This window comes from Artemia sp. Qi Xiang Cuo, chromosome 15 (genome assembly GCF_049724085.1).
Source record: "Artemia sp. Qi Xiang Cuo chromosome 15, ASM4972408v1, whole genome shotgun sequence".
Classification (NCBI taxonomy): Eukaryota; Metazoa; Arthropoda; class Branchiopoda; order Anostraca; family Artemiidae; genus Artemia; species Artemia sp. Qi Xiang Cuo.
Genome location: NC_142808.1, coordinates 27,529,885 through 27,554,656, shown reverse-complemented (window position 1 = coordinate 27,554,656; position 24,772 = coordinate 27,529,885). Strand labels below are relative to the sequence as shown.

The window sequence follows — 24,772 nt, the reverse complement described above, 5'->3', positions numbered from 1 at the left end:
ATGACTTATGAAGAAAACTTTGAAGAAAATTTACTAATTAAAAATCTAGCTATCCCTAAGAAAAAATCACTAATACCAGGATTTTTCCCTGAAATAAAAACACCAAAAGATCCAATAAACTATTCTTTGGTGAGCGCAGGAGAATTAGATTATACGATATCTCCAAAAACCCAATTTTTCCCCGATAGAATTTTGACCCCTTGTCCCCCCAAAAAATTTCCAGACGATATAGTTTCCCCTGCAACACCAATAGAAAGGCCCCTGTCATTGCAGGAAGAATTAAACAGAGCTGTAGAAATCCCCGGTATTACTATAAAGAAAACTCCTCCCAAAGATTCAACTAAAACAAACCTGCGAGAAGCTATGGATTTAATAAATTTCCCCATAAAAACGAGTCAAAGTACATTGCCCGAGAATAAAACTCCCAAGGATGACCAGAAAGGACAATATCATGATATAACTGTGTCCAAGGTCAAGCCTAAACAGTGGACTTCATGGAGGGAAACCCTAGTGCAAAAAATGCCCCATCCCCCTGAAGACATGGCATTTAAACAGTGGAGGAACCCCGCGAAAGCTCTTGATTCCTCTCAAAGCTCTCAAGAATCTTTCAAATCTCTCGAGTTGAAAACTCAAAGCGAGGTCTTAGAGAATAAACCTTCTACTTCCAGAGAAGTAGAAATTTACGAGGGAAGGGGAGGTGATACCTCAAAAATGCAAGGTGCAACTTCTAAAACTTATAATACAGAATCATCGGAAACCAGTTCAGAAGAGTCTGACGGCGAATCAGACCATATATTAGTTAAAGAAATAGGGAAATCAAGACCGACTTCAGCAGCCGCACACGCGAAAGAAACAAAATTAAAAGGGCAAGAATTTTTGAAAAAGTAATACAAAAAGTTTGATCTTATTTCGCAGGCAAAACCGAAAAAGAAAAAACCGCAAGAAGTCGAGGAGAAAGTAACGACACAATCGGGTAGAACGGTTAAAAAACCCGATAGATGGAATTACACTTAATCAGTATAGGATTAAAATATTTTAATGGATAGGCGTCATAAAGGAACAATAATTTAAAAACTTTTAATTTACGAGTAAAAATCATACAATTATAAAAATGCTGTATAGAAATTTTGTTCAACTTATATCATGGCTTCGCATGAATCAAAACCATCTGATACCGTCTGTTCAACATATATCAGTTCCCGAAACCAAATTCTAATTAAAATGTCACATTGCATATAATTAATTCGAATAATTCCCTTTAATATAAAAAGTCTACCCGTACCATTCCAGTACGATGCATCCAGTCCAACTGGAAGAAGCCGTAATAGGAAGTACTAAGCGAGAAATATTCATACACCTTAGAAATGATCTTTGGTTATTTTCTGTTCCAAGAGAAACTGTTGGAACTTTGTTTGGGAGTTCCGTTAGTTTGGGAGAGTTTTCCAGAGGATTTGAGGAATGTTGGGGGTTTGCAGGATCTTCTTAAGTCGCTAAAGAACCATTGTTTTGATGCCTATATTTTGAATGGATTATTCCATGCCACTTAAGTTTTGTTTTTGAGGAGGGTTTAGTTGCAGCTGAATATGATTATAATTATTATAATTTTGTTGGGTGTTGTTTGGAGGTTCGTTGGTTTTCGGGCCCGGTAAGTTGAGCTCTAATTATGTTTTTTTTTCTATTTCTCTTTTTTTTTTTTTCGTTTCTTGGTTTTTTGATTTATTATGAGGGGTTTCTCCCGCACAAGCATTGCTTCAGGGAATCGATGATGTATATATTTCTTTTTTTAAATAAACCCATTGTTATTGTTATTGTTTGTCTTGTTATAATAATGTAGAAAGAATAGACCCGAGTTACAAAACAGAATTACTGTTACAAAATGTGGGTACGATAACCATAAAAAAAGGGTGTCGACTCGTAACTTAAGAGTCAATTGTCTACACGCCGTCAATTACCACGAGCACAAAGATAATAAGTCCCAAAATGACCAACTTCTAGGCATTTAGCCTGTAGTACACTATTCCCAATACAGAAAACGAAGAAATGAAAACCTCGAAAAGGTCCACAATAGAAAAGAATAAAGGGACAATAAGGCTTACAAAAATAAGAGAAGCATTAGAGTTCCCAGAGTCCCCTATTTACAAATGAAGACCAGAGATTAACGTATGTGGAAAATAGATACGGATTGTTCTCAACCAATTTCCGGTGGAACATGCTACTGGCCGTTTGTTTCATATTCGCGACTTCCCTGACCATAAGAACCCTATTGAATTTTAATTACGGAAAAATCCTGAGCCTAAGAAGGCGAAAACCAAGAGAAGAACACGGGGAAACAACTGAAATGCAGAGGTTAAACCCGGAACCCCATGCGACCGCCTAAGCCAAGAAAATAGAAGACATCAGAAAACGAGTGGGTATAGAGGTCTCCACTCGTCCTTGCTATGTCTTGTTCCCTTATTGTAAGGTTGTTCGCGTAAAACCGTGTGGCTATGACGCTCCAACATGCGTCTCTTAAACAGCACGAACGTGCGTGAACAATGCAGGCATGAAATATGTTGTAAAATTAGACCTCAAAATTAATCATGTAGCATAAACTTTGTTTAAATGATGAATTTCAATCTAATTTAAAATTAGCTAAGTGTTGAAAAAAATTGAAATAAAGTGTTCGTAGTTGTTTATATTTAAAAGCATAATAAGAGACCACAATTAAAGTTAAAGTATTAATCTGTTATATAGCCGTTAGGCTATAACAACTTAGAAGAAACTTCTATGTATTGAATTTCCCAATGGAAACTTTACATATATATTTCAACCAACATGATAACAATTTCATTTATTGTACTAATATTAGTATATTTATTTAACTCTGTCTCGTAGCGTAAAATTCATGTACCCAATCGATACGTGACTTATTTGTACTATGAGTATTTACTTTAAAGAACGTGTGATTCTGCCTCGTTATTTTTATTACAGGAAGTGGATCGACATATTGGAAATCGATTATTACAATGCAGAGACCAGTGCAGATACAACCTAGTAGCATCTATTTTCATCATACCTCAACCAACGAAGAGTACTCACCATAGACTCCAGCCAATTTTCATCCCAGCTACGTCTACAAAAATTACAGTTACCTTTTGATCATTGTTCCCTCGACCACGAACCATATTACGTATCAGGTAACATTATATTTGAATCTCAGTATACAGTACATTATCGAACTATATAATCACATAAATTCTGAGAACCCCATCGACCAGTACAAGATACAAGTACATAAATATCGCCTTTGATAATCATTATGGACCCATATACCATATGACCCTATAATTATGATATTTGATGATCCCGAAAATTATTTATATGACACATATTCACGCGTCGAATCCCTTTCGACCATCTCTCGGAATCCATCCTGTCCCCTCTGTGTGGAAAGTTCATATCTCTGTTATCCCATAAATGTTACGAGATAATTTCTGAAAATTGGACCTGGAAACCAAAATTAACCCCAGTGACCAACCCCTCAGTGACAATATACCCCTCCCACAAGTTAAAGACAATATGTTGAAGGAGTCACTATAGTTTGGTGACAACCTGTTCCATATCCAAAACTCAATTCCCCCGTGATTAAACTAAGAATCACCGAAAAGGTTAATAGACGCAAACCATGAGCTAACAATTTTATAAGAAACACAAATAAACAATTTTATGCGAGAATGCATTCTCTAGGTACCTCAAAATGTCCCAAAAATGATATGCTGAGAAGAAAATAAACGTATTCCCAGTTTTCGACCCTTAATGATAAGGCACCCTATGAACTATCAAAAAGCAAGTGAGAATGAACTCTGATAGCAAATTCCCACACCTGTAGTTGGAAGCATCATTTTCCAGTTGACAATTAGAGAAAGCTTGTCGTATGAACATAATCAGGTTCGAACTGTTCCATGAAAAAACTATATTGCAAGTGCTTTAAAAATTTTTGCCAAGACAAAAGGAGTGAAGGACAATAATTTACAGCAGAAAGATTGAGTACACTAAAGACTCGAATGGTGAAGAAATAGATATGAATCTACAAATGTTACTTCTTAATAACTTTAATAACTCAAAAATCCCAATATCCTATCATTAACGTTGCGCAGCAAACATCCCCAGTGAAAGTGTGTTAATGTTACCAGTGAACATGGTAAACCCAATATTGTGTGTTTTAAATCGTTCTTGTATATAGTGTTAGATGTTCAGATAGAGTTATGGGTAGCGTTGTCGTGATATTCATTTAATGTAGCGTAGATAGAAAGAAGTGTGCCCTATAGACAGCAAAATAAAAAAAAACTTGTAAAAGGTGAATTCTCAAAAAAAAATCTTATGTAAAGGTAGAAGAGCCCCAGCATTATTGAAATTGTAAAAGTAATCAGTGTTAGATGTAGAAAAAAAACTCCTTAGCATAGTAGCTAGCTTAGAACCATGAATAATCTTAGTCCGGAAGATGAATTTCATATAGAGATGTAGAAAAAAATAATAAAAGTAATAAAGAAAATTTTTAGCATCCCTAATTAAGCAAAAACATAAGTATGAAATAATTATGTCGAGTAAGTAGTTAATAAATTGCAAACATTTCAAAAGCCCAAAGGCAAGCAAATGCTAATGACGGGACGTCATTAAATAATGGGAAGGGTAATATGTGCCGTGAGTAAAATGATATATTTAAAATACAAAGAATAAATTTCCCTCTTTCTAAAGATAAATCCGACTTCCTTTAATTATGTTTAAATCTAGTTTCAAAAATAAAGAAAAGTCCTTAATCAGCAAAGAGAGAAATTGCAGTTAGCCTCAGATAAAGAATGGCGCTATCCAGCTTTGGATTTCGCTAAGATAGTGGGCAATAAAAAAGATGTTACACACAATATTTCTAAGGAAGTTTAAATTATAATAGCCGTGTGAACGTTTGAATCATCAGAAATAATTAAGACAGATTATTGGACGGAGTGTTTGGCCCGCCTGTGGACTTAGGCCAATCGTGGGGTAGCTCCCACGGTACATGGTCAGGACTTAGAATATATAGTGAATAAAAGTGTTTTTCGTGTCCTCATTATTATAGACAGAATTATTTCGGCGTTCAAGCTTTGCAATTCTATCATTGTTGTTATCTCAGTCACCGTTGTTGCCATTTGAAGTGACCCATTGCTGTTCATCTAAATATGTAAGTCTCAATAAATCTATTGCTTTTTACCTGTGTTTATTTCATTTTATGGGTCTGTATCTAGTCTAACGACAGGTAACTAGTTCACAAATCTCCAAGGTACCTTCCCAGGAATCTGATCTCCAGATAGCTCGAGGAAAAGAGGTCACATTTATATGGCTAAACATTTTATTTTTTTTCAATAATTGAGGGTGGCGCGGTCATAAATTTACTTCACTCTCCATTGCTGTGGCGCAGGCCTTGATGGCACAATCTTTAGCGCTATAAGCGGCGCTATCGGAGAACTTATAAGGTGTAAGATCGCAGCTTTAAAGTACGATATTAGATTTGACGCGGTCAACATTTATTACCACAATTAAGCCCAGTCATTTCTCTTATCGCTAATATTCCTTTTATCGCTACAAAAAAAAGTATAAAGTAATGATAAACGATAATGAAGATACAGTCAGAATACTTACATCAGCGAAAATTACAAAGAGTCAAAAACAAAAATGAAGAAAAGAGAAATATCCAATTGAAAGATAAGCGGCAGGAAGAATTAAAACAGATCAAAACAAAAGTGAAGATCAAATAAATATACAGTTACAATATATGCGACAACAAAGAGCAGAATGAATTAGAAATAGAAGTGAAGAACGAAGAATTATGCAGCTAAAAGATATGCCACAGAGAGAACAAGGAAATATGCGGTTCGGAGATAAGTGACAGCGAGAATTAAAGCGACAGCGAGAAAGCGAGTATGACTGGAGACAAAAACGATCTAGATAGGTCAGGACCTTAAGGAAGAATTCAAATTTTTCCCAGGGTGGTTGAAACGAACGTGTGATGGCGTCAAGACATTAAGAAGAGGCTCAAGTCTGCGGTTACAAGACAAGTGATAATGAGAATTCATATACAGAAGCCTGCCGCGTGCCAAGTGCCAGGGCCCAGTGGCTAAGCCCCTAGGTTCCCTGTACTATATATATATATATAGTACAGGGAGCCTAGCGGCTTAGCCACTGGGCCCCGGCACTTGGCACGCGGCAGGCTTCTGTATATGAATTCTCATTATCACTTGTCTTGTAACCGCAGACTTATATATATATATATATATATATATATATATATATATATATATATATATATATATATATATATATGTATATATATGCCTCCGGCTTTCATTTCTGATGGAATTGATGTCTCATATATTGCTTATGCGGACGATGTTTTCCTTGTCAGTCGTTCTAGGGCTGGACTCTCACATTCTGTCAGCTGGATCTCAGACCAGTTCAGACGGATGGGGCTTATGTTGAACGTTGATAAGTGCGAATATATTTCATTTAATTCGAGTGCGAGTCTCCATCTTAACTGTGATTTTTTCTCTATTCCATGTGTCTCTTCTTTTCGGTGGCTTGGTCTTCACATTACTAATAATCTCAAAACACTTCGGGCTCTGACAGTTTCTAATGCAAAAAAAATATTCGGATAGGATATTCAAAAATTGTTGCAAATAGAGGGAGGTACAATAGAAAAGCGCTTGGGAAATTATATTCTTCATTTTGCGATCATTCTATTCTTTTTTTATCTGGTTTTCTTCAAATTCTGAAGCCTAAAGATCTGAATTCTATCCGGACTTGTTATTTTAAATTTTCTCGGTACCTTTTGTGCCTCCCTCCGTGGTTCCGGAACCAGCATCTAATATCGCGATTCGGCCTCCCTAATTTACGAGAAAAAGTGACTGTGCTTGCGGGAAAGCTGTCGTTATCTGCAGGTCTTACTGCGCACCATAATTCACATCGTTTTATGTAAATAATTGTTAAGTGTGCGAAGTTTGCTTTTTTTTTTGTTTTTTTTTTTTTTTTTTGTTCTTGATGTACTCCGCTTCTTTTTTATAGTGGGTAATAAATAAATATATATATATATATATATATATATATATATATATATATATATATATATATATATATATATATATATATATATATATATATATATATATATATATATATATATATATATATATATATATATATATATATATATATATATATATATATATATATATATATATATATATATATATATATATATATATATATATATATATATATATATATATATATATATATATATATATATATATATATATATATATATATATATATATATTTATATATATATATATATATATATATATATATATATAGGGGAGATAAGCCCACGATCGGCAGGTTTTGACTTTTCCAATTCTCCAGGCATTAATTCAACCGATGGGAAGTTGCTGAGTATGCCAAAGCAAAGGTAACTCAGTGGGTATCATCCCAGAAAAAAACAATTAGGAATACTCCCCCACTGTTCTAGCTGGAAGCTGCTCTTTCCAAGAGGCCAAAAGTGCCGAACCTAGGCCACCCCGGTACTGGTTCGGCCGTCTCTGGGCTACGTTCGGCCACCTGATAAGACAAACAGAAAATTGTCCAGGAAAACGTTAAAACTTGTTTTACGGCTACAAAAGTATAAAAGAGTATGATCAGTATAAAAAGATAGAGAATCAGCTTCAGTAAGGTTAAAAAAACTGACAGAATATTCATTTCAAATTGTAAATTGATAGATCAACACCAAAAGTGAGCCGCTTCACTAATCTTGACGTTCCACCTGCAATTGTCGGTGGTGCCAGTTTCATTTCAACTTCCGTCTTTAAGACACTAGCTGTCTCGTCATTTAGCAGAAAGTCTCTTACTCCAGTCTTCTTCATAAACCGGACCTCAAGTTCTTCAGTTGCTATGTCTTTGATAATGGCAATATAGTGAACGGGATTCCCTTTCTTGCTTTTCAGCCCAACCAGAATGTAATCGTCAACCTTGACGTTCTCAGTGTCAAATTGGAAGCTGCTGGCAGGGGGCTCGTCTTCAATGTTCATACTGGAGTCTGAAGATTTGTTGTATACAGGTTCACCTATTTCAGAATCATCACTCTCATTGCGACTCTTGTTGAGAGAAACAAGCTTTTCGGTCTTTAGCCTTTTCGCTTCTCAGACTTTCTCCATTTCCAGGACTAGGGCTTTCTTGGCAGATGCAGCCTTTATTTCGGCCGTAATACGTTCTTTCATAGGGGTGTCGGTGAGCACTTCTGACTCCTTCATATTTTTTTCCTCTTATTTTTTTGCGGTGAGCCTTTCGGGAAGGGGTTTGTATCTACGATCTCTTTGAACAAACCATCTGCTGACATTTGCTCCTCATTTGGAGCTGGAACCTGTGCTGCTTCAGTATCGGCGTCTATGTTAAAATAGGAGTTAAAATGTCCCACAGGACTTGCGCTGGGCATAGAAACTTCATTGATGGGTGCTTCACTAGATGTTGTTGGTGTTCTATCTGAGACATAGGACGAAAGGAACCCATAATCCTTGAAGACATCTCTGTTTGTTGGGTAGATCCCACTTGCTCTGAATCCACTGATGATATTCTCAAGAGTGAAAGCCTTCGGATATGCTTTCCCCAGCAGTTCAGCAATGTTATATATTTAGGGGCAGTCATTAAACTTGCAGCTTCCCGGTCGTAGCAGCCCTATTACTGTCCTGTTAGAGGCTGTAGTTTGTGAGTAGTATGGGGAGGGACAGTTAAAAGTACAACGCCATTATTTTTAGCCAGATCAAGCAATTCAGTGGTGTATCGGCTGATGTGGTTATCTAGCACCAGAAATACGGGAGACTGTTTGGAGGGTTTGACATGATTCATAAAATGCTGCAAGTAAAGCAGAAAAATGGAGGCAGTCATCCAACCAGAAACATTTTCTGAGCCGGCCAGGATGGTTCCCAGTGAAACCCCCTTGAACAAAATTTCCGGACACTATTTCCTGGGGAAAATAAGCAGAGGAGGGTCTGTGTTCCCCATGGCATTAACACCAGCACAGATCGTGGTCAACTGGCCTCTTTCCACTGACGTGACTTTCCCTACTTGCTTCTGCCCTGCAATGATTTTACCAGGCTTGTGGACGGTTGTAAAACCCGACTCGTCTACATTCCAGATGTCTTGTGGGCTGAAATTGTGTTTATCTAGGACCCGCTTCAGGTTGTCAAAGAAAGTTCCTACATTGTGACGGTTGAAAGCAGTCACCCGTCCTAGGTTTGTACCTTCTGGTGTTCTTACTGATAGAGTCTTATCTTAAATTACCTTAAATCGCACTTGCTAGCGATAGGACGAATCCTGTGTCCGCCTTATGGCGAGCCATAAAACCACAATACCAATCCTCGCCTGCAATGCCTCCACCTCCACTAGCTTCGCATTTCCAGTTGTCTGGTAGTTTTATACCCTTAGTAATGGCATAGTTGTATGCAAGTTTACGCGCTTCCTGCAAAGTACAGCCGAAATGCATATCAGCTATCGTTTTCAGGTAAGTTTCTAGTCCTTGTTCTTGCTCCTCAGTAAATATTTGTCTTGTGTTATAACCGGGTGTAAAGAAACCCAGGTCCAAGCTTTGTGGAGGAGTATTCAGCTGCTCAACTTTTTTCAAGTAGTCTTGCAGTGTTCCTCTAGGGACACCCATGGCACTTGCAGAGGATCTGACTGACTTCTTGTCGACTAAGACAGAAAAAACTGATATGATAGTCTCAAAATATGCTGTTTACTTAGCTTTTATAAGCATGGCCCACGGTCGGACGCCTTGGTTCGGCATGCCGAACCTGCCCCAGACACTGTGGAAGAACGTGGGAATGCGCCATCTTGCGGGATGGAAAAATGTTAGTAGCAGACCGGTGAAGATGTCGCGTCTTCGAAGATGCCAAAAGACAGGCAGTTAATCAGAGAATACAATGTGAGTTAATGTCCTATCAAGTATTTGTAATTATGCGTAGAGCTTCAGACTAAACTTGAAGATAATTCAGGATTTACTCACCATTTTTTGGTAAAATTGTTAATCAAGGGCAGCCATTTTAAAAATATACACTCCCATCTGGCGGATCTTTTGCAATATACCAGAAGTCTTCATCTGTTTTTAAATTCAGATTTTTGCTTTGTCCGAACGTGGACCGTGCTGATCGTGGGCCAGTCTCCCCTATATATATATATATATATATATATATATATATATATATATATATATATATATATATATATATATATATATATATATATATATATAGTATAATATGAACACATGATGCCTCCATAATTTAACATGAAAACTAGCATTCTCAGATATTCTGGCCTCGAGTCACGAGTTTCGGACAATTCGTTTAAAGCCTTATTTTTGAGAAAATGTTTTTAATGTGAATTGCGTTATATTTATATGCATTTAGAGGGCCAAAATCCATTATAGTGTCGCAATGACGTCATGCACTAATAAGAAGGCTGCATACAGACTACGGCCATAAATGACTAAATGGCAAAATAATACAAATTCCACCATAATATTGCAATGACTTGATTTAAAGCAGTATCGTATCACTTTTCGACCTGAACACACCAAAAGCTAATTTTGGAGCGTGTAGCATGTGAGGGCCAAAATCCATTATAGTGTCGCAATGACGTCATGCACTAATAAGAAGGCTGCATACAGACTACGGCCATAAATGACTAAATGGCAAAATAATACAAATTCCACCATAATATTGCAATGACTTGATTTAAAGCAGTATCGTATCACTTTTCGACCTGAACACACCAACAGATAATTTTGGAGCGTGTAGCATGTGACCTCAAAATAACGGTGAAGATAGCCTGGAACAAGGGAAGCGTCAAGACCTGCTCACCTATTCCCCACATTTTAAGGCTAATTAAGAACCGGCGGGCAACTACAGCATTTGTGGCAGGTTCCCTCGCCTTTTCTGCTTGCTCCCCAAGAGATCTGCACGGCACTGTTGACGCACCCTAAATTTGCAAGATGTAGATGGCAATTACAGAAGCTATATAGATGGCATTGATAAAAATAGATATAGAATAGATGTTGGTCGATAAATAAATCAAAAAGAAAACTTACAGCAAAACTAGGAGGGAGTAAGAAGATACCAAAACAACACCAAACGATAGCGGTATCGTAAATAATCAAACAGGAAACAGCCTTGTATGAATAGAGCAAATTAACAAATCATCAACGCTAACAGCAAATAAGTCAACCAAACAATAGATTTAGAAGCGGTAGATGCCGTGAAATTCAGGGAAATCACGGATGCGTTTTTTTTCCAGGATTGATCCTATCTAACCAATAGTCTTAGAAAATAGAGAGAGGGCTTATTTGTTCTAAACCTTAAAGTTCTAGTGCTCTTTGACGTGGTTTAAAAGACTCTGCCGCGGGAAATTGGCGTCTTCTGTCATTTTTTAAAACCAAGTTACGTTTTCGCCCTAAAGAGGGTTAAATTACTATCGATTGAAAATTATGAGACAGACAATCAATTTAAAGGAACACAATACTCTTAATTTAGTTCCCCAGTATCAGACAAAGTAATGTCGCCCCGCGGTACATTCACTCCAAATAACTTACATAGGCCGTGCAAGATCAATGCTTAATTTAGACATTTATTTTAAAGCTTCATTTAACTCGTTTATTTACTTGTTGTTTCACAAAATCATGCACAGTGATGTATAATTGTGCATTGGCTATCATGAAGGAGGAGCAGTTGTTCATTCTGTAGTTGAGGGGCGGGGGCAGATACCTCAAGGATTGCATTTTAATACCCAAACTATCTAATTCTCTATGACCCTTACGATAAATCTTTTACTAGGTTGTGCGGGGTGATAGCTCCCATTTTATTGTAGTCAAATGTTTTCTTTAGCTATCAGCTATTAATTATTAAGAGAAAAAGAGGTTTCTTTTGGAATGTTCAACACTTTCTTCCGCAGAGCCATTATATGTTCGTGATTCATTTTTAGAAAAAAAAGAGATTTTAAGCGACGTTGTTGTTTAACACGAGTTAATGCCATGTACAACATACCATAATTAAAAAGAGCAATTTATGTATTGTCATCGCAAATGCCGGTCAAAGCGGATATTGATGTCGTTGTACTGTATATCCAAGTTGATCTTTACTGGAGTCGAGCATAACTCCAGAAATGTGAACATCTTTTTCACGTTTTTCTATATTGATGAGAATAAAATTGTTTTGCTTAAGGTAGGAAATGAGGTTATTAGCTGATTTGGTGTTAAATAAGGAGTTAAGCAGGGTTGCGTTCTACTCCCATTTATTTTGATTATTTTATATATTAGTGGACTTTGTCCTACGAAGCACAGCAAAGGCAATGGGAGGAAACAGAATCAAATGGAGAAGTAAAACTCTACTAGACTTAGATTATGCTGATGGTTTAAGAATCTTAGACGAAAATGATAACAAAATGATTAAACTTTCAGAAGTTTTGCAAGTTGAGTTTGCAAGAATAAGTTTGAAAAATTAATGTCAAGAAGACTAAGTAACTAAGACTAGGAATAAGTGATTTTTAAGATGTGATGTTGGCTAATGAAAAGATCGATTAAGTGAACAGCTTCACTTACCTAAGTAGTTTTATTAGTTAGGATGAGGGGGGGGGGGTTCAGTGAAAATCCTAAAAGTAGAATAGAAAAGGTCAAGGTCATTTTTTCAAAATGGAAAAAGTTTGGAAAAATAGAAAGATAAGTCTGAGAACCAATATTAGAATATTGGAAGCTACAATGATGACAGTGGTCAAGTATAGTTGTGAAATGTGGGTCCTCCAAAAAACGGAGGTAGATTTGCTAGACGTTTTCCAGAGAAATCGCCTACGGATTGTTTTGAGTACCCGGCTGACTGACCTAAAAAAATTCGAAAAATAAGCTGCACGAAAAATGTGGTTTAATCCCACTTTCTTGGGCTATAATACCAGAAAAGATGAGAACGCTGGGACAGTACCGATGAAAGATGACATACCACCAAAGACTATCCTTGTCGCCAACCGTCTAGGGACAAACAAAAAGCAGGTCGTCCCCAAAAGAGGATGGGAGGATGTCATAAGGAAAAATGTAAGGGAAATGTGAACTTCTTGGGGGGTTGTAAAGAGGGAGGCTTTGAATATATTGGGATAGAGGAGGACCGTGGGTAGCTCTGTTGGCCTCAGGTGGTTTGGCGTTGCAGTGAGTTAGTAGTAGTAGCACATTGTGTCTATCGTAAAGTGCTAAGTATTCTCTCCTATTAAATGTTAATTTTTAATTTACAGTTGTTAGTGGTTTTGTAATTTTACTTTGTTACTTAGATGAGGTTATTTTTGCTCAAGTTTGTTTCATTTAGTTTCATTCTTCTATTTGCTTGCTGAGGATGGCTTATTGTATAAGCGCAATCCAAATATACGAGTATGAGAACTGAGTTTCTTACTCAGGTGACAAGTATCCTGATTTTCTTGCATTTGCTTTTGTGCTTTAGTTTTGAGTCGTTACCTGCCTTTTGGCTGTTTGGATCTTTCCAATAGGTATAGTTTGTTTGGCTCTTACGGGAGTAAGTAAGTTTTGAGTCTTTACCAGCCTTTAGGTTGTTTGGCTCTTTCCCGTAAGTATAGTTTGTTTGGCTCTTTCTCGTAAGTAAGTTTTGTGTCCTTACCAGCCTTTAGGTGGTTTGACTCTTACCCGTAAGTAAAGTTTGTTTGGCTCTTTCCCGTCAGTAAGTTTTGAGTCCTTACTAGCCTTTAGGTTGTTTGGCTCTTTCCCGTAAGTATAGTTTGTTTGGCTCTTTCCCGTAAGTAAGTTTTGAGTCCTTACCAGTTTTTAGGCTGTTTGGCTCTTTCCCGTAAGTATAGTTTGTTTGGCTCTTTCCCGTAAGTAAGTTTTGATTCCTTACCTGCCTTTAGGTTGTTTGGATCTTTCCCGTAAGTATAGTTTGTTTGGCTCTTTCCCGTAAGTAAGTTTTGAGTCCTTACCAGCCTTTAGGTTGTTTGGCTCTTTCCTGCAAGTATATTTTGTTTGGCTCTTTCCCGTAAGTAAGTTTTGAGTCCTTACCTGCCTTTAGGTTGTTTGGCTCTTTCCCGTAAGTATAGTTTGTTTGGCTCTTTCCTGTAAGTAAGTTTTGAGTCCTTACCAGCCTTTAGGTTGTTTGGCTCTTTCCCGTAAGTATAGTTTGTTTGGCTCTTTCCTGTAAGTAAGTTTTGAGTCCTTACCTGCCTTTAGGTTGTTTGGCTCTTTCCCGTAAGTATAGTTTTTCATTTCATTATACCAAAAGATCACAGGAGAATCTCCTGTGATTTCTGTATTCAAGTCACTTGTATAGAAAATGCTGTAGATATTTTCACCATATTTTCTTTGGTTTCTTTGCTGTATCGATGAATCCAATTCGGCCAAGTTGTCACTCCATTCCTGTGCATACTTCGATATCTATAGATTAAGTAATATTAGATATTAGGAAATCAAAATGTTTTGTCTGAGTGTATATTTTTGGCTTCATACATAAAAACATAAAATACCCGTTGCTTTTCATGTTGGTGGGTTTTTAGACTATTTGACTTTATAAATCTATTTTAGTCCAAAGAATATAGCCAAACGATGAAGAATAGTAATTATAACACCAAATTAGCATCGACTGTCAGAATCCTTTGATATAAGAAAAGACAAGCAATTCTCTATAGAGGGCTACATCTATAAGGGACTCGAGGATCCAGGCACCTGCGACCGTTGTCCTGTATGTATATTTAGTATTTCTTCTTATGTGTTATTAAAAAATAATTCTTCCAGGAGCGGTAAACAGCGAATATGAATGATGAAAAAGAAACCTAGAACAAGCTTGGATTGCAAAGAACAATGAAAATTTAAATGCACTTTAGCATTAAGCAACCACTGACGACCAAATCACAAAAATTCTTTATAACCAATGTAAAATCAATTTATCTATCTTTAAGGTTCATGTACGCCGGCAAGGGCGGGGCGTGTTGGAGTCAGGAATGGGAAAGAGAAGGAAAAAGGGGATGATCAATCCAAAGTTTTCACTCTTTCTACCATTTATGAACATCAGGCTGGCTCTTATCCATACAGATTCACAATCGACTAGATACTAGTCTTTAGACAACTCATGGAACGGCACATCAAATTCAACCAAGAACTCTACCAGCTATGAGTCTATTTTTGATAGGCATTCCACCTGATGTAACTCAAGGGACTCTTGCCTGTCATCTTTGGCTACGCTATCCCTAATGAAATGCTGCCCGATTTTTTTTTGAAAAAGGGGGAACACCCCCTAAAAGTCAAGGAATCTTAAGAATATCAAACCAACAGATTCAGCGTATCCGAGAACCCTCATGTAGAAGTTTCAAGCTTCCATCTGCAAAAACGTGGAATTTCGTATATTTTTGCCAGAAGAAAGATCACGGATTCGTGTTTATTAATTTTTTTATAGATTTTTTTTCCCTAGGGGTGACCGCTTCAAACCAATAGTCCTAGTATCGAAAAAGGACTCATTCGAACGGAAATTAAAAGTTCTAGTGCCCTTTTTAAGTAGCCAATAAGATTGGAGGGCAACTGGTTCCCCTCCCACCCACCTTTTTTCCTAAAAGTCAACCGATCAAAACTTTGAGATAGGCATTTTGTTCAGCATAGGTGAAGAGCCCAATAACTATGTCTTTAAGGATAACATAACTCCCCTCAGCCTCTGGGGAAAGTTTTGTAAGTCAAGAAATTTCCCATTCTTTACATATAGTATTTCTTATTGGAGAATATACAGGAATATTCCGGGAAGGGGGGGGATTTTCTGCTGGAGGGATTATCTACGGGAATAATTTTCCGTGGGGAGGGGAGTTCCCGGGGGATGAACTTTCCAAGGGAAATTTTACACTGAGGTAATTTGCCAAGATTCCTATACAAAATTCTTTTTAATTGGCTTACTTTCTCTTTGCCGACTGAATTTTATATGTGGTGATATTAAGAGGAACTAACCTAGGAAAATATTTACCGGGTTGGAATTATCTAGATTAATTTTCCTTAGGTTGGGGGATTTCCAAGGGAGAAATTCTCCATGGGGGAATTTTTCACAGGATAAATTCTCCAGGGTGACTTTTCTGCGGGAGCACCTTTTTACAAGGGGGCGGGGGGTATTTATGAGAAGAATTTCCCACGGATGGGGGGGGGGGGGTCCGACATGATTTTAAAAAAATCAGAAATAAAAAAATATTTTTCAATAAAAGTAGGCTAAGTAAAATTTTCAACCGAAACTGCCCACAAGAAATTTTCCAGGGGTAAAAATCACCTAGAATAGAATCGTCTGGGGAAAATCAAATCTATTTTGAAAATCAGGCAATTTTTCTCAGGCTCTTATTTTTTGATGTGTAAAATTAAACTTAATGAATCTTATATATTTGGAATCAACATAATAAGCCAATTCTTTTGATATATCTATTGATATCAAAATTCTGTTGTTTAGAGTTTCAGCTACAATTGAGCCGCATCGCTCCTTGCTTACAGTTCGCTACCACGAACTGTTTAAAACGGTAAAAAAAAAAATTCATTGCTTTTCAAACTCATTGATTCAAACTTTATGATAATTTAAAAAAATTAAAAAAAATTTATAGCAATAATTCTCAGTTAATGATACAAATTTCATGTCTTACCTGTAGCGACTACTGAAAAAACCGAAGACTTTAAGATCTCATGCTTGCAGTATTGAGCTGTCCGTAACTCGCCCCTACTTAAGTGATAAATTAGATGTAACTTAGACAAAACTTACTTTAGTGCTAATCCGTAAAGGATCTGCTCCATGAAGGGCTCTGAATGCATTGTGTTTTGCTAAGCACTCTTCGGAGAAAGAACATGGGTCAAATTCTTTTCTTATCCTCTCAGCCTTCATCTTCTTATTGTCTTCTTCCTTAAAACCCCTAGAAAAATATTCCATTAAACCTTCTTCGTCAAACAGTTCGTAGTAACGATCTGTAAGTAAGGAGTGACCCGGCTCAATAGTAACCAAAACTCTAAAAAACGGAATTTTGATACCAATAGATACATCAAAAGAATCGGATTTGTATGCTAATTTCAAATATATAAGTTTAATATAAATAAAATAAAAAATTCAAAATATGTACAAAATTCATCATGTTTAACCTTACCTATCAAAAGTAACAAGCCTGAGAAAATTTGCCGAATTTTCAAAGAAAGGGGTAAACCCCCTAAAAGTCATAGAATCTTAATGAAAATCACACCATCAGATGCAGAATATCTGAAAATTCTCCTGCAGAGGTTTCAAGCTTCTATCTGCAAAAATGTGGAATTTTGTATTTTTCGCCAGAAGAAAGATCACGGATACGTGTTTATTTTTTTTATTTTATTTATTTATGTTTTTTTCCAGGGGTAATCGTATCAACCCAAAGGTCATATATATATATATATATAAACAATAAGTAGAACAAACAAGGAAATGTTTTTTTATACAAGACAGTGGAACGCAACTTTAAATGAATATTTCGACCCTATATCCAAGGGCCGTCCTCAGCAAAACAAACGAAGAGAATAAAAAACAATATGAAAGAAACTTAAATTAAAATTCAATCATTAAAACTGAAAGGCTTTTTAAAAAAAAATGTTTTAAAACAGCCCTACTAATATCATTACTTCAAGGAAGTTCAACCAGGACTGGTACTCCAAAGGAAGTGGACAGAGAACAATTCATTCAAATGGAATTAAAATACTTATAGACAAGCTTTTAAAGCTAATCTCGCCTTCTTGGCAGCCAGCCTAGATGGTCTATTCGTAACAGGTTGAGTGGAGTTATTTACTGTTTTTTTAATATAATTAGTTAAATCATTTTTAATTAAATTTGTGTATAGGGCATTTTAATTAATCATTTTAATTAAAAATGATTTAACTAATGATATTAAAAAACCAGTAAATAGCTCCACTCAACCTGTTACGAATAGACCATCTAGGCTGGCTTCCAAGAAGGCGAGATTAGCTTTAAAAGCTTGTCTGTAAGTATTTTAATTCCATTTGAACGAATTGTTCTCTGTCCACTGTATATATATATATATATATATATATATATATATATATATATATATATATATATATATATATATATATATATATATATATATATATATATATATATATATATATATATATATATATATATATATATATATATATATATATATATATATATATATATATATATATATATATATATATATATATATATATATATATATATATATATGAATGATTTTTATTACACATCTTTAACAATACAAAAAAGTAAAAATGGAGTAGAGAGAAAATGAAAAGAAAACAACAACACATCAAACAAACGAGCAACTAAAATGAATACTTCAAAAACCAATGACGAAACTATTTACATAAAAAGACAACCATTACACAGTACTGACTATAGCTTCAAGCATACTATGCGTTGGGTCTAAAGATTTCAGGAACTTTTCCCTCCTGGTCACGATCACGTCGAAGGGGTCATCGAGTCCTTAACTTTCTGAAATCTGGCGGTGTCTTCGCCAGGGGAGAAGGCTAAGTAGATATTTTGCAAACTTATAGAACACTGTACGGATTGTTTTTTATCATCAACATTGAGCACAGACCAGAAAGGTGACAAAGCTAAGATATGAGGGGTGGCAAAGGAATTGAAGATTCATGCTAGAATGCGGCGGTTGTATAGGTGATTGCATGATAAAATTTTCCAATACATTGTTTGGATTTTCTGTTAGAAATCATTTATTAGACAGGATAGTGTAGCTTTAAGATAAGACCCAATTGGCAAACCAAGGTAAGTCATTGATGCTACTGAAGTTACAGTATTACTACCTAGTGCAAATATGGCAGGTGCCAACTCTTTCTTACGGCAATAAAAGACGACCACCTCACTTTTGCTGGAGTTGAATTCCAGACCTATGCTAGCATATTTATTAGACAAAACTCTGAAATTACTCTCTATGCCACTGACGGATCTACTCAGATTTAAAATTTCATTGGTATAATTAACAAGAGACAAATAAATTCCACGAAAAATAAAGCTCGTTTTCACCGTCTTCTGAGCCTCGATGAAACTGTTATTATAAAGAGGCGGTCATGATAAAGCCCCTTGACGAATGCCTTTCCGTACTGGTATGAGGAAATCGGATACAGTCGGGCTCTGGTTTATTACTACCCTTACTCTAACCTTCAACTTAAAATACATGTTCCTACATGTAGTAATTATAGATCTGTCAAGACCTCTCTTAAACGGAGAGACAAGCAGTTGTGCATGGATACCCGAATCAAAAGCCCCGCGGACGTCGTGGCCTGCAAGTACCACGGTTTCTCCTTTAGCATCTGCATCCAACAAAACATTAGACAAGAAGCTATGCACGTGCTCGCGCCTAATATTTCTCTTGAAACCGAACTGCGAGTCTGGCGTACTACAAACATACTTTATCTCCTCAATCACTAAAAACTCTAACAATTTACAAAAACGGAAGGAACGGTTAATCGGGTGGTAAGAACAACATTCAGGTGGGTCTTTACCTTTCATGATGACAGGGGTTATTACACCGGTACAGTAAATATCTGGCCCTAGACCACAACTAAAAATCATTTTGAACATAAGTGCTAGATGTACTTTTAACAGTTCACTACCGAGAATCAGATGCATACCACAGATATTATCTAATCCTTTAGAGTACTTCTTTTTAGTTTAAGGATAGCCGAACGAACATCCGACACACTCACTGAGTGGCCAAGATCCGGTTCAAAAGATTCTAAAAAGAGATCAAGATCTCTCTCACACTTGCTCTCCAATTCAGGACCAGGTGCAGCAAACTTGCTCATGAAATAACTATTCCAATCACTTTGACTAGGGGCGGACTCGTTACCAGGCACTTTAGCAGATCGATTCTTTTTGATGAACTTCCAAATTTTATTTGGATCGACTCGTAGCGACTCACTATTTTCATCAATCACACGATAACGATGCACGGCGAGACATCTAGAGAACTGTCGCTTTGTATACAATCAAACACTGTTTACAACACCATGTTTAGGACGTCCCAAATCAATCCACACACTAAACCACATTTTACCTTGTCGAAACACATTAACCAAAGCTGGGTTTTCCGACCATCCTGGAACTTCTGACCCAATTCTCACTTTACGAATAGGAACCGTGGTTTTTTCTGCACAGCGCAAGGCGTGAGTTATTTCACTACAGTAGATATTTAGAAGTATTTGTTTCTCATCACATACAATCGGTGAGCTTTGGAGTAGTTGCTGGAAAGGGTCCTTAATCTTTTCCAGGATTCCATCACACACAGACCTGAACATGGCTAAATTAGCTTTTTGCCATTCAGTCTTCTGGAACCACTTTTTCTCCTTTGGAGCATCATTTGGGGCATTATTCAGGAGGTAATTAATAATGAAGGTATTAGCCACTGGAAGGTGATCAGAAACACAAAAGCCGATATCTACCTCACAGTCACAGTGAGTCCTCAAGTCGGGAGAGGAGAGCAAAATGTCGAGCGAGGACGTGGAACCGGAATTATGCACATACGTGAAGTCTACTCTATTTTTCAGCACCCACAGACTTGGGCAGGCGTTAAGCAGGATTTGACCCCTCGGATCATTAGCATCAGAGAGGCTAGAGTTCATATCTCCGGCAGTAATACATGAAAGTTTTTCCGCCGCGCATAATGTAGCAACAGCGGCTACTTTTCCACAAGAAATATTAAACTTATTGTCAGATTAAACATTCTTGTAGTTCGTTGACATATAGACTGAGAGTACTACAGTATTTTCAATTTTCACTGCAATATAAAAGTCCGCTTCTTTAAACGTCGAGGCACGAAGCGAGGCACGGATAATGATAGCAACAATATATATATATATATATATATATATATATATATATATATATATATATATATATATATATATATATATATATATATATATATATATATATATATATATATATATATATATATATATAAAGACACAATTATTGCTTGTTTAAAGAGATTAGACTAGACATATTTGTATATATATTACAAGTATCATATTTAAGGAATAGGTACTTGCCCAATAGGTGGAACATTTCTGTCAAACTGTCCTAGTATGTTTCCTGGTGGATCATAATTTGCAACTACGTAAAATTTTCCACTGGCTGCCCTAGCCACAGATATTCCAAGCCTCTTGGAACTAATCCATATTAACTGGGTGAAATTACCTGCAAAATGGTTTGAAAACAAATTTAAAAAACTAGTTTGCCGGCGCCAGTTCTAAATTAAGGTTCAGAACTGGAATCTAGACTTACTTAAAATGTTTGACTAGCCCCTAGCCCCTGTGCCAAAACATCTTCTTAGAGTGATAATAGAACAAATTAGAAATTCAAGGAAAGGAAAATTTTTCACGTGTCCGAAGGTACCAGCATCTACTGATACAAGTAATTCACGTCAAAAATATCGGTTGAATTTCACATTATATTTGCTGTGGTTGGGGTTAAAGCAGAGGAATTGTATCACTAGTTAGGTACATAAGCGCCAATTTCCATAAGGTTTGTGCATTTTATGGTAAAAGCAGAAAAATTGGCACACATATGTAGAAAAACGCGGAGAATATGAAACGGGGCAGAACCATATTTTCTGAGCGCGTTTTTTCACGTTTCATCGCGTACTTCCGCGCGGACAATAATTTATTTTGGAAATTGAAGGATATGGATGTTTGAAGGATCGTTTCTGGTTGATTTGGGTCTTTTTATTCTGAAAATATGCCCACTTTCGAAAGCAGATCAGTAGTTTCCGAGTTATCATCTTTTTCATCATCGCGGGTCGTACTCTTTTCTGTATACTGAGGTAGTAGATGCACTTAGTGTATCCTTCATGGCTAAATCAAGTATGCTGAGTCTGAAAATGTGCTTACTTTTAATATTCAACCATCTATTAAGAAGTTATCATCGCTTTCATCATCGCCGGGTGTAGACTGTCTAAAATGCTTCTACATTACAAACTCTGGTTCACCTTAATGTGCAAGTGACGACTGTGGTCTGAATGAATGAACCATTTTCGGGTTTAAAAATGCGACTCGAAATACCTCATAATCCTAGCAGGCTTAACAAAGAAAAGAAGGAAATCCACGCGGCACGCACTTTTTCAAAGAGAAAGCATATGAGAAGAGAACAAGTAACGTACAATTTACCTTTAACAAGTTCTGTATTCTTTTATAAATGTCTTCATATCATGAAATGCAATGTTCAGAAGACTATATTTTTGCATCTCCTGTGATTTCTTGATGTTGTTTAAAGTCTCACCACGTGACTAATAGTCTTTTCTGCCTTAGGTGTAAAAGCTCCAAGTCTCAGCTGCAGGCAAAGTACATCCAGTCAAACTGCAGCCTCTTCAGTTGCTTGCACATAGGCTGCAAGGGAAGAGGGGCAGACCTGACTGACTTTTTCAAGCACGAGAACCAGCCTTTCCCACCTTCCCTGTCCGAGTACAGCAAACTACGGTTTAGAAGAAAATTGGATATAGTTAACTGTTTGACGGCAGAGCTTGAAGAGCCACTGCCCAACAGTATCCCAATCGTCGACTCAATTGTACTAGAAGGTTCTGTTCTGGTACACCCTATCGTTCCTAAGCCTGGAATTAGTTTTGGTGAATACTGTCGCTCCAACTGCGCTACCTACATTAAAAAGCAACAGTCCCAAACCGACGCTCAAAGGATTGATCTCGTCTTTGACATCTACACTGACTACAGCCTAAGAAACGGAGCGCATGAACACAGAGGAACTTTGTCTAATGCCGTAAAAAACACAGACTGAACTCCCGTTCCTCGGACGAACTGGCGTGAATTTTTTAAATCAACTGAGAACAAGAGTCGACTCTTCCATTTTATGGCGACTATGGTAGTCCAGGAATTGCAAGACATCTTTGTAGTGGCCACATTTGGAGACACAGTTATTTTAACGCGCGATATCACTTTTCGCGATGGTTTCATACTTACAAACCACAAAGAAGGTTACATTCGTGTGCTGCTCCATGCCTTCCATCTGGCCCAGTGTGACTATAACTTCACAGCCATCAGAACTGTCGATTCTGATGTAGTTGTGACTGCAACAGCTTTGTTCCAGCAACAGCTTCAGATTGAAAACCTGTTTTTCATGTATGGGCATGGAGCAAAGACGAAAATACTGCCCATTCACGATATTACTTATCGCCAAGGACCTGACAGGTCTCACAGCCTTCTCTTTTTGCATGCCTTCTCTGGACATGATACGACTTCTTCTTTTGCTTTTCATGGAAAGCATGGTGTTTGGAAGACCTGAAAAGCCGTGAAATCCATTCTTCCGACTTTCGTTACTCTGAGTACATCAGGAGCCCCGCACCTAGATTGTCACTTTACAGACATCCAACGATTTGCCGTCGTTCTTTGCGAAAAATCAAGCGGCTTATCTGAAGTGAACAGTCTGCGGAAGGAACATTTCACATGGGAAACAGCCGGAATGGAAATGCTACCCCCAACATCGACTGCTCTTGAGCAGCATACCAGAAGCGCTTACTTGCAGGTCCAGATATGGGCATCATCGTGTTGTCCGAATTTTTCCCCACTGGGTCCTGGCTTATACGGCTGGGTGAAGCATGACAGAAACTGGGAGCCTTTCTGGACTAATCTTCCTGAGGCAGCGACAATTTGCAAAAAACTGCTCAAATGTGACTGTAAAACAAAGTTCAAAAACAGGTGCAAATGTGCAAAAGCTTCCCTTAAATGTGCAAGTCTCTGTTCGTGCAAAGGTTGTGATAATCAGTACAATTAGTAATTGTCAGAAGCCGATTTAGACCTGTATCCTGTCCGTGAGAACCTCATTTTCTGTTTTAACAATCTTTATGATGCAACAAGTCGAAATTAGCCATTTCATTCCTATGATCCATGTGATTTTTTAACTATTTTCAAGTACTTGAAGTAGTTTAGTATTCTACATTTTATAATCATAATAGTATGCTTCTTACGTCCGAAGTTCCTTAAGTCAAGCTGTTTGAGTTGAATAAATTTTTTTTTTTACTCTAAGCTTATTTAGGAGATCTGAAACGGTAATTAATTATCAGAGGCAACGCTGTAGCGTTGCCTATAGTAAAGGCCATACGGCTCCAATGTTTTTTTATTTATTATTATTTGTTTTTGTTTTTTTCCCAGAGGCACTTCATATGGAAGAGGTCATCGTAGAAACTTCAAAGGGGGCTCATTTGATTGGAAATCGAGAGTTCTAGTGCCCTTTTTAATAGTCGAAAGTGATTGGAGGGCACCTAGCCCCCCCCACGCCCATCATTCCCCCAAGCACATCCAATCAAAATTTTGAGATAGCCATTTTGTTCAGCGTAGGCTAGTTGATTTCCAGATAGAAAATGTTTTTGAGGAGGACACTCCCCCACAACCCTCAGGGCAAGAGATTTAAGTTATGCCCTGGGGGCATATAAGGCTTTTATAGAAGGCGTTGTCGTAGAAACTTCAAAACAGACTCAATCGATTGGAAATTAAAGAGATTGGGCCCTTTCTAATAGTCAAAAGTGACTGGAGTGAAACGAGCCCCCCTCCCCTCTCTGGCTATCCTTCTGTCAAACCCATCCAATCAAACATTTCAGAGAGACACTTTGTTTAGCGTAGTTGATTTCCCGATAGAAAATATATTTCTGAGGAAGAAACTCCCCCACAACCCTCAGGGCA

General features: G+C 37.1%; 1 protein-coding gene across 2 annotated transcripts in view; it reads right to left on the bottom strand.

Annotated features, from left to right (window-relative positions):
- Window positions 1–24,772, bottom strand: part of LOC148943511 (uncharacterized) — a 193,781-nt gene that overhangs the window by 52,518 nt on the left and 116,491 nt on the right. For both annotated transcript variants that reach the window (XM_089101355.1, XM_089101356.1), the window contains exons 10-12: window positions 21,137–21,284; window positions 16,812–16,959; window positions 14,260–14,473 (exon numbers count right to left, since the gene is read on the bottom strand). In XM_089101355.1, the coding sequence (XP_088957481.1) occupies window positions 14,260–14,473; window positions 16,812–16,959; window positions 21,137–21,284 (510 nt within the window). The remainder of the gene's footprint in view (window positions 1–14,259; window positions 14,474–16,811; window positions 16,960–21,136; window positions 21,285–24,772) is intronic.